General features: G+C 41.1%; 1 protein-coding gene across 8 annotated transcripts in view; it reads left to right on the forward strand.

The window, feature by feature from the left end:
• Positions 1 to 20,214, forward strand: part of SULF2 (sulfatase 2) — a 336,643-nt gene that overhangs the window by 200,057 nt on the left and 116,372 nt on the right. The window contains exon 1 of one of the 8 annotated variants that reach the window (XM_078392671.1): positions 5,131 to 5,196. The exons of 4 other annotated variants lie outside the window; for them this stretch is intronic. Coding sequence is in view for 1 of the 4 variants with exons in the window: in XM_072996895.2 (XP_072852996.2) it covers positions 5,994 to 6,027 (34 nt within the window). In the remaining 3 variants the exon portion in view is untranslated. Of the gene's footprint in view, positions 1 to 5,130; positions 5,197 to 5,682; positions 6,028 to 6,427; positions 6,563 to 20,214 lie in introns of those variants that run through there. 3 more of the 8 variants (XM_072996892.2, XM_072996895.2, XM_020779454.3) reach the window with 3 other exon arrangements.

The following is a 20,214-nucleotide window of genomic DNA, read 5'->3' on the forward strand; positions in this document are numbered from 1 at the left end:
AGATCCCATAGCAGAAAATTCTAACAGGAAAGGGAGTCCAAGGTGGGTGGGGGCTTCTTCAAAAAAGAACGTCTAAAGGCACAACTACGAAGAATTCCAACAGGAAAAAAGGAGGAAGAGAGCAAAAACAGCAATGCGACTTCATAAAAAGCTCAGAGGGGACCTGGAAACCAAATAGGACAGGTATAGGAAATGGAAGGCCAGGTCACAAAGTAAGAGTACAGAAAAATAATTGTAGGAATGGCATTAGAAAGGCAAAAGCTGAGAATGCTATCAAGACATACTAAAGGCAACAATAACAGCAGAACATTCTTCAAGTACATGCATAGCAAAAGAAAGAGAAAAGAAAAGTAGCTCACCTACTTATTGGGGACGGAAAAATGGTAACAGATGACAAAGAAAAGGCTCTATTTTTATTTTAGCTGTGATTATCTATGACCCTCCAGGCAAATATGAAGTACAAGTGGAGGGGACACGATTGCAGTTTGTGATTGATAAACAAATAATCAGGGGGAACTTTGTGTTGAAATCATAAGGCCCAGACATACTGATTCTAAGAGTGCTGAAGGAACTGGCTGAAGAACTTTCAATACCACTGTATTATTTTTGTGAAATCAAGGAGAATATGTGAAGTGCTGGATGATTGGAGGAAGGCTAATGTCCCTAACTTTAAAATAAAAAATGGAAAGACAGAGCAGACAGCCTGACATTAATCCCAGGAAAAATTCTAGAACAGATTATAAAGTGGTCAGTCTCCAGGTACCTTGCTGTAATAACTGGAAGCCAACATGGATTTATCGAGAATACTTTAAGAAGGATGCCAGCAAACTAGAAGAAGTTCAGAAGAGGGCAACAGGGATGATCAGGGGACTGGAAACCAATACAGTGGTGCCTCGCTTAACGATTGCCCTACATTATGATGAAACCGCTGTACGACGATATTTTTGCTATCACAAAACGATGGTCTAAATAGGGTTTTTCGCTTTGCGATGATTGGTTCCCTGCTTCAGGAACCAATTCTTTGCAAAATGATGTTTTTTTTAAACAGCTAATTGGCGGTTTCAAAATGGCCACCGGATGCTTAAAATGGCTCCCTGCTGTGTTTAGGGACGGATTCCTCGCTATACAGCAGCGAAAATGACCGCCGTATGGTGAGTTTTTACCCCATTGGAACACATTGAATAGGTTTCAATGCGTTTCAGTGGGGTTTTTAATTTCGTTTTACAATGTTTTCGCTTAACGGCGATTTTCCTGGAACAGATTATCGTTGTTAAGTGAGGCACCACTGTACCTATGATGAAAGACTTATAGAACTGGCATGTTTAGTCTCAAGAAAAGAACATTATGGGGAGATATGATACCACTCTTCAAATACTTGAAATATTGTCACGCAGAGGAAGGGCAACATGTGCTCACAATCATCCTAAACTGCAGGACATGCAATAATGGCTAAAGTTATAGGAAACCAGATTTAGTCTGAATATCAGGAAAACAATTATAACTGTTAGATCAGTGCAACAATGGAACCAATTACCTTGAGAGGTGGTGAGTGCTCCAACACTGGAGACATTCAAGAGAAAATTAGACAACCATCTGCCAGATCTGCTTTGATTCCTGCATTGAGCAGGGGGTTGGACTCAATGGTCTTACATGCATCTTCCAACTCTATTATTCTATAATAATTCTGTAAAAATCTTACGGATATGGGAAGAATTGCACAGACTTTTTATGTTCACCATAACATTTGGATCTGGCAGTTAAACCTGCCTCTTCACACATCAATGAGAGGAAGCACCCATTATAAATGCATTTTATATGTTTTTTAACTTGTTTTAACTGATGTAAGCCGCCCCGAGTAGACGTTGTCTAGAGGGGTGGGGTAAAAATCAAATAAATAAATAAATAAAATTATTTTTTCTGAATTTATTTTTGTTTTTGGAAAGACAAAGTAGTGTCAGGCTTGAGTAATGCAGCAGCTGGATCAGGGAAGATCCATGGATTGTTCCACTAGTCCAGGAATCGGGCAGCATAGAGTAATTTGTTAGTTTATATGAAGGGACCAATTGTAGAAAGCTAGCTCCTCCTTTAAGAGGGACGTGGTGCTGCTGCGAGTTAAACCACAGAAGCCTCTGTGCTGCAGGGTCAGAAGATCAGCAGTCATAAGATCGAATCCATGCAACAGAGTGAGCTCCCGTCGCTTGTCCCAGCTCCTGCCAACCTAGCAGTTTGAAAGCATGTAAAAATGCGAGTAGAGAAATAGGTACCACCATGGTGGGAAGGTAATGGTGATCCATGTCTAGTCGTGCTGGCCATGTGACCATGGAAACTGTCTACGGACAAACGCTGGCTCTACGGCTTGGAAACGGGGATGAGCACCATGCCCTAGAGTCAAACATGACTGGACTAAATGTCAAGGGGAACCTTTACCTTTACCTAGCTCCTCTTACTCCTGCTTCTCACAGGTGATATGGTTGAGTAAGCATATAGCTGAACCTGTAGGCTCCTTTATCAGTGAAATGTAAAATGTTAGCATGTTTCCAGAATTCACATGGACATACTGTACTTACTTTCCCTATGAATGTGAGCATGTGTGTGTATCTAGTGATTGTTTTTCTTCTAGTGTTTTTTCTCGTAAATTCCATATAAATTTGTTTTGATGAAGGTTGTTTCCATGTACTTCAAAAGATTTTTTTTTAAATGATGCATTAAGTAAAATCATATTGTCTCATCTAAAATCATCTCACTTGATCTTAACAGTATAGTACAAGAGGGCAGCAATTTTGAAAATCCACCCAGAACACAGCATTGCATAGTTTTTTTGGAACTGCCATCAGCAAGCCAATACCTTTTGACAGATGAAATGAAATGAACTTTCTCTTCAATAGGAAGCCATATTTATTTTGCAAGCTTGTTACCAATCAGGGGGTAGATTATCCTTTGAATGCACATACCTATTAACATTGATTGGAACTTGATGTCTTGGCTGAGAAAATCTGTACATTTTGAGGAAAAGGAACCTTCATCGTGACAAATTTTTCTGATGACATTAGTGATGATATCATCACTATATCCTGTCTTATCAAGTCAGTTGTGACTGATGGTGACCCTTTTCATGGTTTTCTAGGTGGAGAATACTACTATTACTCTTCTTCCGGGGCTACCCTGGAACTGTGCAACTTATCCAAGGCCACACAGACAGGCTGCTGTGGACTTGCACAGTGGAGAATTGAACTCCCATTTTCTAGCTCTGCAACCAGAGACCTAACTCACTGAGCTATCCAACCAGTGTGCACATGCATGTGCACACGTGCACACGCACATGCACACACACACACACACAGAGAGAGAGAGAGACAGAGAGAGAGATGCAATCCTTTTTCCTTCTCACAGAATAATATATTTAGAGGAAAGTATATGAAGTGGTTAAAACACAGTTATGAAGACAGATGAATTCTGGTTCCATTTATGGTAGTTTTCTCTGTTTTTCAACAAATTTATTGCAGCATGATACTTAATTCTGAAAACTGGAAAAATAATATTTCACTATCCCCTTGTGGGCCATTTTCACATGACACTTACTTGAGTTCTGCAGTTCTCGTGTCTGTAATGTGACTGGAACACCATGTATTGATTGGAACAAAGGATTTTAAACTTGTACTTTCCGTTTTATCCTGCTTCAGCAGCATATTTACAGTGAATGCCACACATCTGTTACTCTTTCTATGTTTTCAGTAATGCTGCAACAACTTTTAAGAGAATGATGCCTTTATCCCTTATGAGGTTTTATCTATACCCATAATATGTTCAGTGTGCAGTTAGGAGGGACAGAAAAGTATCATAATAAAAACACTAGAGAAAAATCTAAAAGGTTTATTTATTTTAAACATTTTATATATCAGGTTGTGAATAATTCAGTAAGATAGGAGTATCTGATGTCCTCCATGTTTGGGGCTACCGTATCCATAAGCACCAGTCAGCACAGTCTATAGTCAAAAACTATGGAAACTATAGTCAGAAAACACCTGGAGGACATCTGATGTCATTCGGATATAATAGTGGAAGAAAACAAATGCACAAGAGAATATTTTTGCTAAATTAAAAAAGAAACGTTTTCAACAAAAGATTATATTTTCAGTTGAAACTATATTGCTTGTATGATTTATTTAACACTTAGAAGCATTACCAGCTGTGCAAATTATTTCACTTTTTAAAGGTGTTTCTGTTCAGTAATGCAGCTTCCTTGCCTAGTAGGAATACTAATCTCTTGAATGTGATCATGCCAAGTGTTACACTTTTATAATGTTTCTGCTCTGGAAGATATTTGAGTATTAACCCCCCCCCCCCAAATTCTCTGCAAGACTCCCATAGTGGCTGGGTCATGTCACTCTGTGAACCTGGGAAATGCTGCCATGAACCATTTGAGATCTTCCAGCACCATGTCCCGTGATTTATCTTCAGGACCCAACCTGTTCTGCTGTTAATATTTACGTTGCCAGGGCCCAGAGGCTCCATTTGGGATCAGATCCAGTCTGGTGTTGTTGCATCTCTTAATCTGGATGAGGTACGCTGAAACCTTATAATTAGGCACGACATCTGGCAACAGCATAGAGGGAACCCGGTTTTTCCAAGGCACCTCTCTTCCCTCAAAGATTAGATCCCTAACCACCATCACCACCTCTGGCATTTTTACTGTAAGGAAACCCAGATGATTGCCAACAAGATGATTTGCAAGTTGCGTATTGAGTTGTCTCCTTTTTTCCTAAATGCATTCCAGAGGGAATCCATTAAAAGATAACGGGCGGGAGCCAAATTCACACAAGCGATTTTTGCATATCCTCGTTGCTTTTTCCTTCAAGCAACAGGAGAGAATTCCCTTTTCTCCTGTAGTCAAGGGGGGGGGAGAGGAAACCCTGTGCCAGCCAACCTTACCCAAGACGTTTTCTTTTGCTACAATCGTTAATTTTGCGGGAATATTTTTATGAAGATATGGAGGACGGCATTGAGCTAGTTCATTAACCTTAGGGGAGAAAAACGACTTTGTTTTGCATTCGGGGGAAATTCCTGCGCGTGGGAGGGAGGGGCCGAGTGGATTCGCTCCTTTTTTTTCTCTCCCTGTAGCTACGTTTACAGGGAAATGGATTTGTTTCTGAATGGCTCGCGCTCTCGTGTTTACACCCAGCCAAGTACAGTATTTGGGTAAGGTGGAAGAGCTGGGTGGCAAAGACTTCCCGCCGCTGTTGCTTTATTTGGACTTTGAAGAAATTGCGCGCCGGGGAGGGAGGGGGCACGGAACAGGTTTCCATCCTCCTTCCTCGGTCTAAGCCTCTTGAGGCTTACGTCAAGGTTGGGGGGGGGAATTGGTGGATCCTCCTGGAAATAAATTAACTCGCTTAAAAGAAGAAGAAGCCAAGCCTCCCGACGCCTCTCCCCTCCCCGCTCCTCCCTCCCCGCTCTGTTTTGAAATGGGATCCAGCCGCTGCCTCTTGCCGGCGCTTAATCGCTTTCTGCCCAGCGCCGATCCGCACCGGCAGCGGGAGGAAGAGCGCCTCGCTCCTCGCCCCTGCGAGGGTGGGCTCGACCCCATCACGTTTCATGTTTAAGCCTCGCTGCTTGGTGCAGCTGGCAGAATTGTAGGGGAGTGGGGGGGGGGCGGGGAGAAACCTTCTCGACTCCAGTAAAGCTGGGGAGGGAGGCATCGAAGGACTCGGGCGATTTAAGGAGGGCGAAGAGAGGGACACAACCCAGCGCCCCTTCCCTTCGCCTTTCCTCCCTGGCGGGGGAGACGCAGCGCGCGAGTCAGTCGCCTGCGGCTGGGCGGGAGAGGGGAAAAAAAACCAGTGAGGCGAGGATGCGATGCCGGGGCGTCCGGCGGAGCTCCGCGGCGGTGGTGGCGGCGGTTCCGGCGGCGGTAGCAGCAGCAGCAGCCACAGCCACAAGGGCGGCCACGGCCGAGCAAGCGAGTTGCTCCTGAGGCGGCGGAGCAGCCAAGGGCTATGTGGCTGCGGCGGCGGCTTTGGCGACAACCAGGTGAGTTGGGCTGAGGGGCTCGCGGGTCAAGCGGGCGCACGGGCAGCAGGCAGGCGGGGAGTGTGGGGGGTGTGGGGCCGGGGGAGCCACCTAACGGGAAAGCTGGGCGCCAACCGGCACTTGGGCCGAGCCCGGGGGAGAGCGAGGGGACGCCTCCCACCCACCTCCCCGTGGAAGAGTTGCGAAGCGCCGGCGCCCACCACCCGCCCCCCGCGCGTCCTTTGGGGTCCGGGGTGGGGTTTGGCGGCCGCCGCCTTCGCCGCCGCCCGCCTCTTCCCTCGCCGGCGGCGCAACTTCCAAAGGGACGCCAGCCGGATTCCCCGCCCCTCCGGCCGGCCGGTGTGGCGGGCCTGGGCGACCGGACGAGCTGAGAGGGCTGGGGTGGGGGCGGGAGCTCCATCTGCTTACCTCGCCCAAGGGAATGTCAGTTGCTAACTTTGCCGATCCTTGGGGGGCTGGAGTACAGCTGGGGGGGTGCAGACGGACGGGACCCGTTTGCGGAACAACAGCTGGTGCCTCCCCAGCCCTTCGCCCCGTAAGTGGTTCATTCGCCCGGGGGATAATTTTTTTCGGGGGGGGGGGCAGAATTAGTTTCCTTGCTTTCTCCGTGTGTGGCAGCGCCTTTCAGCCGGATGGCATGTGCTTCATAATCTCTTGGTTACTTGTTTCTTGTTGTCACGCCGAACCGGGAGTATGAACTTCCTATACCAAAAAATGTCCTGCTTCTGGGAGATGAGCAGAGTTCAGGTGGCTCATTCACACGTGCACGTCATTCCCTGCTGGCAGACGCGAGTCAGCTAAGGATAAAGGCGGCGGCATGTTGTTAGGACCACTAGAGGACAATGCTTGAAAAAGAAAATTTGTGGGGTTTTTAATGTTTTAATTAATTTTCGATTTTCATAGGGTTGGTTGTTGTGGGGGTTTTTTTGGGGGGGAGGGCTCTTTGGCTGTGTTCTGAAGGTTGTTATTCCTAATGTTTCACCAGTCTCTGTGGCCGGCATCTTCAGAGGAAGAGGAGTCAGAACTCAGTCTGTGCTCTGGGTTTCATAGGGTTCTTCATAATTTATGGTTGTAATTATCTGTTCTGTTGTGGCATTACTTTAATTGTAATTTTGGTTATTGTGGTATTTTGAGGGTTTGTGAGCTTTTAACCTTATGTAAACCACTTAGTTTTAGAATAAATAAAATAGAATAAATAAACAAATAATATTCATATAGAATAAATAAACAAATGGTATATGCTGTCATGTCAGAACTGACTTACAGTGACCCTAAAAGAGCTTGCAAGTTAAGTGAGATATTTAAGGAGTGGCTTTATCAGTTCCAGACACCCCAGTGACTTTCCATGGCTGGACTGGGATTTGAACTCATTCCTCCTGAGTCCTAGTCGGTTACTCTGTTACACCACAATGTGTAGAAAGAAAGAAAGAAAGAAAGAAAGAAAGAAAGAAAGAAAGAAAGAAAGAAAGAAAGAAAGAAAGAAAGAAAGAAAGAAAGAAAGAAAGAAAGAAAGAAAAAGATAAGAAAAGAAATCTCAGTCCTGGAGATTGGGCTGCATCCAGAAGCCAGTTGTTTCACACAGTGATCTACACAAGTGCAATAGCAAGGCTGACCAAGATTAATTGTGGGATGATCCTAGTAAACTAGACAGTTCACTGTGATTGTCTCCAGTTGGTGTGGAATGATGGGGACCCCCAGTAGCTTTTCCTCCACTGTCTTTTAACCAGGCAACACCCGATTTCTTACCAGATCTGAAGCAGACTGAATAGGCAGCAGAGTTAGGTATGACGGAAAAGAGTCTTTTGTTGGGCTGGCTTGGACGCATGAAATCATATTAGTCTGCACTTTGAGCTGAGTCCTTTCCTATGTATAGTATGAAATAATATGCATTAATGAATTAAAAGGAGTGGAAATTGCTCAGAAATGTTTAAAAATCAAAGTGAATGTAAGTATTTTGTCTTAAGGGCTGTTCTTAATATAGAACAATGACTGTTTTTTTAAATATAGAACATTACAATGTTATAAGGAACATAATCTAATCTAATCTAGAGCACTGTGGTCTTAGATGTGGTACAAACCTAGGGTCCAGTGTCCTTACTGCCTAATCCATATATACTTTCTCGAGTGCCTATTCTCACTGGTAACACTAGTATTTGTGGCTTTATTGTTCTTGGGATAGAACTTAAGACTCTGTTCAAGAAAGTTCCTGTTGTTTAATCCTGAGGTCTTTAGGCCAGGAATCCAAATAGTGGTGACACTTATTATGAGAAGGACTAGCTTTTCTGACTTCACTGGAACACAGCTGGATTTGGTGTACAACAAACAAACGTCACCCTAATTGTAGCTGTCATTTACTGGAAACATATCCCATTATTTGCAGTGAGCTACTTTGAGCTAAGGAAGTTTAGGTCTTGTATTGTCCTCACATAAAACTTTATTGAAATTCATACTTTTAAAAAAAATAGATGTAGAGAATATATGGAAGGGAGAAGTGTATTTTGCTGTATGGGAGTGAATGATGTGAACACAGATTTCAGTTATCACTGCTTGCAGTCCTCCATGGGAAAAATTATTCAAAAGTACCTATTGCCAGGGTATGTAATTTACTGTTAGAAAGAAGCACCTGGAACAATACAGTCTACTATTTTTCTAAATAGCTATTTAAATTTGTTCTTATAGTATAAGCTTCAGCTGTCATGATTAGCAGTGACTGGAAGTCTGAGTGTATATTTTCATGTTTTAGAGTTAGACTCTGCACAAAAGGGGTTGTCTAGTAACGGTGCGTCACTAGCACTATTATTTTTGATGCCTGTTTGCAAGCAGGGTAGAAACAGTTGTATTAATATGCAGTCTGAGAGGAAAATATTGACCAATGTGACCAATATTAACCACTCAAACTAGTTACATGGTTTTAATGGGATATTGACTGTGACCTTAGTCTCAGGGTGAAAACATGTCGACTAGAGCTAAGCTACTAAAGCAAAGACATATATATAAAATGTTCACACAGCTGAAATGGAAAGCATCAAACTGGTAATATAGTGATCAGCATGCCTCTTTCGTTGGGAATGATTGCTACCAAACGAACTCAGAGCAGGGTTTTTTTCCCCCCTATGATCTGGGAGGTAGGATGAATTTTGCATTCGCTGAATAGTACATCTGGATTAAACTGCAAAGTATTCTGAAACCCTGACAGGTTTGAGCTGCTGCCTAATAAGCTATATTTCCAAATGTACAGTTGTCCTTCAGTCATTATGTATTTCTGCTACTAGTTTATGTACTGGGGCTACTAATTCAAACAGATTTCCATTACATTCCAATCATAAACATACAGTATTTACATTTATTTTAATTCTCTAGGAATCGTTTCCAAGTAAAGATACATAAAATGGCAGCCTTTAGTGTTTTTTTAAAAAAAATTATTTATATCCCGCCTATCTAGCCAACTCAGGACCAATCTAGGTGGCTTACAAACTAGGCAAACTGTTAATATATGTATTATGTTAATTAATTAATTAAGTTATAAACAGTTGCTAATTTGACACAGGTTTTAAAAATCCTAAAGTATAAAGGAATCCAAGGCAATCTTTGGGATTTATTTATTTTTTTCTGTGTCAGTGGAACAATTGAATCAAAAGATTTTGTTTTTTGTATAAGTGTTATTTGGAATACTGAAGAAAATAACAAAATTTAATTCCAGGAGCAATACAAGGGCCTTTGTTTGTATGCCTATATCCCACAGTTGATCCAAAGTTTGATTTCCCTAGTGTGTAACAGTAACTCATATTCAGTGATTTACATATTGTTGTGTTCTGCTGATCTCCTTTGTTTCTCCATGGATCATCTTTTTTGATACTTTGATTTCCATTTGTGCTGATCCACCTTCCTCTAATCTGACATCCTATCTCCTCCTTTGTCATTCCCCATTTGTTATTGTCCAAGTGCCTAAGATCACCATTTCTTTCATTGTACATTTGACCTTTCTTCCTAGGATTTAATCCAGTACATTTTGCTGACATTATCAGTCTCATGGCTGAAACCCCCAGTTACTCATGAATTTAAAGTCAGTTTCCAATTTTCTAGCCTTCTATTAGATGACCATACAGGTTGTCTAAGAAACTGCTCAGATTTTAATGAGGGGGCGATCAGACGAACATATACTGTAGCTTGCTATTTGGTTCCCCTTTGGTGCAGTTTGGTTTGCTCTGTTTTCCAGTGACCACATGTGTTTTAAGTAAAAGCACTGCTACTCACACCTTTTGGAAACTCTGTTCTGCTCTTTTCTGGCACAGCGCAAGAGGTGCAGTTTATTTGGTGTATTTTGAAGCACTCCTGATTATCCCTTTCTGCAATCTGTGTAGTTCCTTTTGTTGTTGTTTAATTGTTTAGTCGTGTCCAACTCTTTGTGATCCCATGGACCAGAGCATGCCAGGCCCTCCTGACTTCCACTGCCTCCTGGAATTGGGTCAAATTCATGTTGGTTGCTTCAATGACCCTGTCCAACCATCTCGTCCTGTGTCATCCCCTTCTCCTCTTGCCTTCACAATTTCCCAACATCAGGGTCTTTTCCTGGGAGTCTTCTCTTCTCATGAGATGGCCAAAGTATTGGAGCTTCAGCTTCAGGACCTGTCCTTCCAGTGAGCACTCAGGGTTGATTTCCTTCAGAATGGATAGGTTTGTTCTCCTTGCACTCCAGGGGACTCTCAAGAGTCTCCCCCAGCACCACAATTCAAAGGCATCACAATTCAAAGGCATCAATTCTTTGGTGGTCAGCTTTCTTTATGGTCCAGGTCTCACTTCCGTACATCACTACAGGAAAAACCATACCTTTGGCTATTCGGACTTTTGTTGGCAAGGTGATGTCTGCTTTTTAAGATGCTGTCAAGGTTTGTCATCACTTTCCTCCCAATCCACTCACAAATAGAGCTGTTTGGTGACAGGTCTGTGATATGTGCATCAGAAAGGACGATGGAGAAATTATCTCCTCTATTTTCTTCTCACAATTTTAAAAAATATTCTCCTAAATGATGCACCGCTATTTAAGATATAAGGGAGTAGCCATCCTAAGTAGCACTGCATCAATACGAGTGAAGCACTGTGTCATTTACTAAATTAAACAACAGCCAAAAAGGAAAGTCACCATGGCTCATAGAATGAGAGTTGCAACAAAAGGTGTGGGGTATGTGTGTGTCAGTAATAGAAAATGGAAGAAATTGAAGTGATTTGAAGTACCGTCAGGATCCTCCTTAGGGGAGAAGAAAATCTACCATGTGAATGAAAGGAACACTCAAGTGCAAGATAAACTAGATTGCACTGAAGATAAGAGGCTTTTAAATGACTCAGATTGCTCCAAATCCCCCCATCTAGTAGCATCCCAAGTTACTTTTTTATCCTTCCCCAGCAGCAGTAGTGAACTCTTCCCCAGCGTAACAGATGTGTTGAAACTACTCAAGTCATCCCCGATCAGCACATCAATGACACATGGTTAGGGATTGTGAATTTTCAGTGTGATACATCTGGAGCTCACAGGATAGGAAAGAAGACTGCAGTGTGACTAAATTGATGGAGAAAATGGGAGAAATTGTTTTGGGATCTTAGTGTAGTTTTAGAGAGCTGCTTGCTTTAAAAATAGAATTGTGTGACAGAATTAGGGCTGCACTTGAATATTTCCCCATCTTGATTTTTGGCTCTTAGATAACTATTTGAAGTTGGTGGAAGGAAAAAATTCCAAGTATTGTTTTGATTGTGAGACTGGGCACATTTTTCACATCCTTTCTTACAACATTTTTTCCAGTAAGAATCTTCTTTATCGTGTGTGTGTGTGTGTGTGTGTGTGTGTGTGTGTGTGTGTGTCTGTCTGTCTGTCTGTCTGTCTGTCTGTCTGTCTGTCTGTCTGTCTGTCTGTCTGTCTGTCTGTCTGTCTCCTTCTCTTCTTGAGTGGTGTAGTTAGGTGATTTGGCAGTCAATGATTGTGGAGAAGACATCACAGCATTGCATAGCTAGTCAGAGCTGCCTATCTCAAAAGGTAACTGTAGTGAAAACTAAGAAGGGAGGAATCTAAATATAATGTTATGTGGTTTGCATTATGAACAATCACTTAAAAGTTGGACACTTCGGAACTGGCAGAAATGACTCCCCAACAACTGCAACTTGCTTTTTACCCCCTGCATGTAAAGCGATGTAATCAGGAGGGACTTGGTTCTAGGAATCATCAGGATTCCAAAATCACATCAAGACCTTTCTGACGAATCGGCTGATAATGTCAAGGAAAGACCTTGGAAGATAAAGGTTTTCCATCATCACAGTGGTAGCAGTGGACATTTTAGGTGCATCCTTCTTGTTCAGAGCAGTGAGCTTGACTGGTGCCCCATGCACTGTACACAGTGGTTCATCCTGAAAGAATGGACATGGAAAGAATTCTGGAATAAGAGAACATTTAGGCTGATCCAGTGACAAAATAACTGTCCAATCTCTCCATGAGAAACTGGGACTATTTGCCATTCTAGATGGAGGTGACGGTAAATTTCATCTAGCAACATCTGACCTCTCATAAGGCTGGGAAGGGTTAGTCATACATTTGTAGCTATTGTATACAGCTTTTTTTTTCTGTAGCTGAAAATCATTTTTGTTGCATTATATCTTGACTGTCTTGAGTCAGCTTAGAGGAGAGTGCATGCCCCATCCCTTTTATCCTTACAACCATTCTATGAGGTGGGTCAGTCTGCAGGAGGGCAACAGGCCTGAACACTCTGTGAGTTTTGGGGGTGGGGGGTTCTTGGACCTTGATCTTTCAACTCCCACTCCAACTGCTCTACCAGTTCTACTGTATAATAATAAATGATTTATTCACTCTGCAGAAAATTCTGTTGAGAAAGAAGCCAAGCTTCCATTTAACCTATCTTCATTTCGTTTGAGCCACTTGCAGATTTAGCATAGCTCGACCAGTTCTTTTTCCTTTAATTGTAAACTCCTGGAATCCTGATGGGACTTGCATATTAAGCAGGAATAATCAGGCTTTGCCAGGTTTGCAACAGCAATATGTCGGTCTTGCTTTATTCTCATAAAATAGAGCGGATTGCTTCCCCCCCCCCCCCCCATTACCAATATAAGAAAGTCTTGTCCGTGGAAAACTAGAGCAAAATATCTTGGTTATATGTTACACCATATTAAAAAAAAATTAAGAGCAGTTCTTCTGCCTTTCATTGTGGCATTTCTTGGGGTTCTTCTAAGTAATGGTGGGTGAAGGAATACAACTGAAGTTCAGAGAAGCTGCAGATTGTCAGGAATAGTTTACACAGTCAAATAGAAAATGTGGTTCAAGTGTGTAATTGGTGAACTTGGCATAGTGTCACATGGGTTGTGACTGTACAGATATATCCACCACATGTTCTCCGCATGTGAATTTATAGTTCTGTGAATTAGCCTTTGATCTCTTGACATGGCATGCTGTGGCTTTTGCTAGATTCAGTAATAATTGAACAAATCTTGACTGCAGTCTTATTTTGAATACTGTCTTAGCATTCGAGGTGACATCTTGACCACTCTGAATAAGCGAGCATCTTTCAGTATTCCTTTTATGCATAATGTGAAGCTGTTAATTAGCTTTTACAATGAATGTGGAGGCCTGCTGAAAGCCTGCATGACATTCAAATTCATGTTTGAGGAGCAAATAGGCTATTTCATTTTCCAAAAAAACTTTCAAGCTTTCTTACCTGGTTATTATATGCAAAACACAGTCTGATTGCAGGCTTTCAATTGGTTGTAAAGAGTATTTGCGAAGAGTACTTATTTTGATAATGACAGAGATGTAATGTGTGAAAATAGTTTAAACATCTGTGTAGGGAAAGTAAGCTGTAAAGTAATTATTTTAGTAAAATATGTTTGAAAGCAAACACACTGCTTTGTGCTCTCACAGCTGTAATTTTACAGCTTTAGACACATGTAAGAAATGGTAAGTACCATTTCATTAATATGTGTGTTGACTTCTGTACGTCTTGAGCAAGACGTTCCACAGACAGGCATTTTACCAGAAACATAAGGTCTGTGTCAACAACCTTATAATTTAATTTGAAAGGCAGGAGCAGTGCATGGGGTAGTATAGTGACAATGGGTTAAAAGAAGAAAATCTCATTTATTTGGTTTGATGAACACAGTAAACAGAACATAAGTTGCTGGCCAAAAAATCTACAAGGGCAAAGGAAGTGTGGTCAGAAACAACAGCGATGAAGAAGTTGAAGACTGAAGTCAGTAGCCAGAGAAAATTATTTTTTTACAGAAACAGGTAGCTGAGAGAAAATGTGATGCATCTTTGTAGTCACACAAATGTAAAACAGCTAATTAATATGCTAATTTTTCAACATCTACCTGTACCACTAAATAAGAATCCAACTTGTTACGAGAAATAATACCAATGTAACATCTTTTTCATGATAGTCCAGGAATCTCTATCTTCCTGATGCCGCCTAGAATGGACGAGTAGTCCAGATAGGCGGGGTATAAATCAAATAAATAAATAACTATGGAATTATGATGTATGTCAGGTTCCGTGTTCTGGACAATCAGATTCATCCACATATGTGCAGGAAATTCATCTATGGCTAATATTTTCAAAAAAAATATCCACTGTTTCTATGGAATCTTAGTATATTTCCTCCAGGTCAAATGCGACAGGATCTAAAGATACCAATTGGCAACTTGTCCTGAATTGAGATGCAAGGAACTTAAAGAAGTTTCTGTTGCTATAATGCGACAAAGAAAGAAAACAAAGTAAGGGGAGGAATTATCTTAACCAGTGGTAAAGGTCTGGGGCAGACGCTTTCCTGAAAATTATCCAGTGCTTAGTTTTTTGATGGTAATTTTTTCATTTCTAAATACATTATTAATAAACTTGATTAGTAACAATGAATGAATGCCAGTATGGTATTATATAAGCTTATTCGTTTTGAAGTACTCTAAGATGGAAAAGTCAATACTGTGCCTAGATTTGCTGTGACTTTACCATGTGGAGATTAATACTTTTAAGTAAAAGTTTTAGAAACTATTACTTAAAAATCTTTTTTCAGAGCAAATTTAAGTTTTTCTGGTTTTTAAAGGCAGGGGATAAAGTAAACTGCAAATACTTGTAATAATCCCAAAATTAGGTGATTTATTTATGTTTAATCAACAAAAACTAGTACCAATTGGTTTTATTTCATTTTTAGCAAATACTGCAATGTCTTTTTTGCTTTCTTAAGTTTGGGATGGTTTTTGTAACCAAAGAGTATCTTAAACATCACATCACACTAGCCTGTCCAGATAAGATTCTGTGTGGTTTGTTGATGTGTTTTAGATTCACAGTGAAAGAACGGAGATGTGTTAAGAATCCTTGTGAACTTGGTGGCTAGAGCGATTGGATCACTATCACATAGTGAATCTCATGGTCAAGTGCAGATTTAAACCCAAGCCTCCACAATTCTAGTTCTTGTCTGCCACTCTAACCACTATATTAAATATTTCACTTCAGATTCAATCAATCAATCGTTTATTTACGGTCAAAGACCAGCAATATAATTAAATTAAAATATAATTTCCATAACCTCTAAAAAACAGGTGATCCATTTTAAAACATTAACTTCCATGTTAACATCTTCCTTTAAGATGTCTAATATTGTAGTAAGCAAGCACAGATTAAACATAGGCCAAAAGCAATTATTGTATTATTGAAAGTTTATTGTCATAATGTTAGGCCAGGGCTCACTTCAGATTTGTAAAAGCTTTTGGGACTTCAAAAGTTTGGTTTGGTAAATATCAGCAAATAAACATCGCAGATCTTAACACGCTGTTTCCTGACTAGGTGACAACTTTTGTGGGCCACCCATTCCCCAGGCTGCCATGTAATTTAGAAGTCTAAAAAGCATCTGATTCTTTGTAATATCTTTGAACTGCAGAAAGCCAGTGCTGACTTTTAATAAAGCAAAACTCAAGAAATCTGAAACCCAGTCAAGTACACTACCTGAGTGTGTACTTGACTGGGTACAATTGATTGTACTATCTCCTCCTGTAATAATACTTCAAAAATGTCTGGTTCAGACAGAGGAACAACAGAAGAGTGCTTGCAGCAATGACATCCATATTTCAGCTAAACACCATCTGCAATATGTCCCAATGAAAAAGTACCTTCTCAAATGTTCACAGTGGTTTGCTGTATACCTGTGATACCAAATTTTCTTGAACAAGACCACTGAAATATCAAAAACAGATACAGGCTACCTTTTGAATGCAAAAGGACTGTTCACTAGGCTGGACACTGCAAATCTGGAGGGAGAGAAGCAAAAATTAAAAATTGGAAAAATAAGCTTGTCCAAATGTTAAGGCCAAAGTCTCTCGCCAAAGGTGAGCTACAAAATGGATATGGCATCCTACTGGAATTAGGTTGAGGTATTTTTTTTTCAGCTCAGACTACTAAATGTCTGCCGATATCTCAGCATTGTATCAAGGCTTCTGTTTTTGACCAAACTCTCTTGTTTAATATGAGCTTCAGAATGAATATATGTTGCCTCCCTGTCTGAGTTGTGCAGAAGTGATGCCATTGAGCTACCAAGTCATACAGGGACCTTCTGGAAAGAGGTGACCAACCTAATGCCTCCCCCTACATTCATATCATTGTCTTGCTTAAGTATTGATTCCAATAAAAGAACCCTGTTATCACAGTCCTATAAGGTCCATTGCTTTCAGTAAAGTACCGTATTTATCCGTGTATAAAATGATACTTTCCCCTAAAATAATTAGAGAAAAAATTGAGGGTTGTTTTATACATGGAATGCAGCAGGAGGAGGTAGAGACTGAAGCAAAGAAGCGGCCAGGCTCGGTCGCCTCTCGTAGCTGCCCATTGACTGCTGCTACCTCCACCACCCAGTCACCCCCTCCAGTGATCGTCTCCTTGTGATCGGGCAGCGGCGAGAGGCGGCCAAGCCCAGTTGCTTCTTTGCCTCAGTCTCCACCTCCTTCTGCCGCCGCCTCCACCGCTGGTTGTGGGCTCTGTGATCCTGCAGCCCTTGGATCCCTGCTTTTCCCTTCCTCTTGCTAAGTCCCGGGTTTAGGAAGTGGTGGGGAAAGCAGCGATCAAATTTTCAATTTTCAAGAAAAGGGGGGCCGTCTTATACATCAGGTCGTCTTAGAAATACCGTGTATTCCCAAACACATGTATGGGTAGGGCAGTTTGTGTTTTGTAGCAGTCTCTGGCCGGTCGCTTGTCCCAGCTCCTGCCAACCTAGCGGTTCGAAAGCATGCAAATACAAGTAGATAAATAGGGACCACCTCGGTGGGAAGGTAACAGCGTTCTGTGTCTAAGTCACACTGGCCATGTGACCACAGAAGATTGTCTTCGGGCAAATGCTGGCTCTATGGCTTGGAAATGGGGATGAGCACTGCCCCCTAGAGTTGAACACGACTGGACAAAAATTGTCAAGGGGAACCTTTACGTACCTTACCTAGCAGTGTCTGGCCATACATCTGCCCGCTTGCCATTGCACTCTCTCATCTTCAGGTATATGAAACATGTTCATACTTTTTCAGGCTAATAGTTTTGTTGCAGTTTGAAAAACTTCCCTTGCTTATCTGAGCAAAACAGTGGATAACAAAAAGCTACAGCTGTACTTAATCTGAAATATTCTACCATGAAAAGGTGAAGGCTTTATGAACAGAATGTCAACTTCATTTGACCAGGCAAAACTTGCTGTTATTCAGATTGTCTTCCTTTTTCTGCTTAGCTGCTTCTGATCTTCATGCAAAGCTGTGTCTCTGTATGTCACTTTTAGTTGATTTCCATCACATTAGTAGAGACAAAGTATATAGGGATTTTATCAAAACATTGACTTCCTGGTTCCTTGAGCTGGTGATATCCTTGGAACTTAATCTTAGAACTGTAGAGCTGGAAAGGACTCTGTCAAGGTGGCACAGTGGGGAATTGAATTCCCAACGTCCCATTCTACAGTCAGATACGTAAACCACATCATGTGCTGAGTACAGCTTCTTCACAGAGCTTTATTTCTCTTGCAGTCTATAGTCCTTATCCAAGTTTGCAAGCAAGCCATGAAGAAACATTTGCCAGGCACTTCTTATTCATCTCTTGTATAAGAGGTCTCTTTTCTACAAATAGATATCGATGTTCCAGTCATCTGTCACAGCTAATAGCTGTTAGTGGATCAGTTGTCTACGCATATTTTTTAAAGCCATCAAGGCAGTGTCTTACAAAGCCACAGAGATGACTCACTCTTCTTAATGAAATTATGGATCTAATACCATCTCCCAAGGAGCTCAGTCCTTTTGTTATATTCCAAACAAGTCAACAAAGGGATTGATGAATTACGTATGTCCTGTGCACACCTTCAAAGATTACTGAAATTGGGCATGATTGGTCATATATTTCCACTGAAGACACAGGGAATTTTGGTCCCATTCTTTTTCTTTGTCAGTCAGTGTGCTGCCAAAGAATTTGAACGATGCACTGATGCATCCCTGTTCTTTTGCCCCTGGCTGGTGGCTGGCTGGATAGCTCAGTGGCTTAGGTAGAGGTTGGGAGTTCTATACCCCACTGTATCTCCTGCAAGTTGAGCCAGCTTATGTGGCCTTGGGCAAGCTCCACAGTCTCAGCCTGCCCCACCCCCCGAAAAACGGAATGGCAAAGCACTTCTGAATGTTCTCTACCTGGAAAATTTTGAAAAGGGTCACCATAAGTCAGAATTGTCTTGATGATACATGACTATTATTAAGTTTGGTGTGCCTTTTGGTAAGCAAAAGGGAGAATGTGGCAACGGTGGTACTGTAGGTTGAATGAGCCCTGCATTTTGCTGCGTCCAGCCTGCACCTATTCATATACAGTCCAAGAGTGCTTGCTTGCTTTTATTAGCACTTTTGATTGGTTACTTGTAATAATCCTTAGACACAGTTTCAACTCTTGAACTTGTATAAATATTTCTATATTGCCTGTCACATATACATCATATCTGGACAGTATTTAATGTGTAGACCAATCTGGTATTGCTGTCAAAGCCACCCTGCCTTTTCCTGAAGAAAGCGAGACAAATACAATATCTATTAGCAGTTATTAAGCATAATCATGACTGCTCATTAAAAATAAAAATAAGAAGTCATGCCTTTCTTGAGACCTTCCTTTTTCTAGTTAAAAAACATTATCAGGTTAAATAATGCATGAATTGTAAACTATAGACATCTACAAAAGATTAAATAGGCTTTGGCCAAACCACAGTTTTCAAAATATGAAAATTGCTATTGTGCCTTAAGATTCATATAATAATGGAAATAGAATATTGATTTGTTTCACACATTCTGTGCTTGGTTTGATTTAGCTTGGAGGATTAAAGGGACAGAACAGGCTCTTAGATAACTAGTAATTTAAAATGGCATATTGTGGGGGTGATCCTTTGGTCTCTTGCACATTATTTATGTAGCTTGTAAGTTGTGTAAATATGAGCTAAACTGATCACAAAAGCTATAACAGTGAAAGCACCAATTTTTCAGTATAATAAGAAGGGCAGCTGAAACATTCTCTGGCAATTTACACCTCATTCCATTTGAAAACTGCCTGGAACATGAAATTGTGGGAAACAAGCACAAATTTCATTGTTATTACTTTTCAGTGCTGTCAGGGAGCATTTGACCTCACCTGTTGAAGGAGAGTTAAATTACTCCTTGTACTCTTATGAGATGCAGTTTATTGCGCTATTTTGATGACTTGTTCAGCTGTCTGTGGTTTGTAGTACAAAGGTTTTTTATTTTTAGTTAGCTGTTTTTGCAGAACTTGTTTGAGATCCATTAAGGTTTGTTCATGTTCTATTATTAATGTAAAGGAAAATGGCATACTATAAAATAAGGTACAAGAGGGAAAATGGTTGGTACAGTACAGGAATATTACAAATTGCCACTGCATTATAAAACAAACAAAAGCTATCTTTCTTAAAACCCCTTGCTGCTGTTGTCATTTTACCTTTCATAGAATTATAGAATAATGGAGTTAAAAGGGGCCTGTAAGGCCATTGAGTCCAACCCCCTGCTCAATGCAGAAATCCAAGTCAAATATATCTGATAAATGGTTGTCTAATTTTCTCTTGAATACCTTCAGCTTTGGAGTGTTCACCACCTTCTAAGTTAATTAGATCCATTCTTGTTCTGCTCTGACAGTTTCTTCCA

The sequence above is a fragment of the Pogona vitticeps genome, chromosome 4 (assembly GCF_051106095.1).
Source record: "Pogona vitticeps strain Pit_001003342236 chromosome 4, PviZW2.1, whole genome shotgun sequence".
Taxonomy (NCBI): Eukaryota; Metazoa; Chordata; class Lepidosauria; order Squamata; family Agamidae; genus Pogona; species Pogona vitticeps.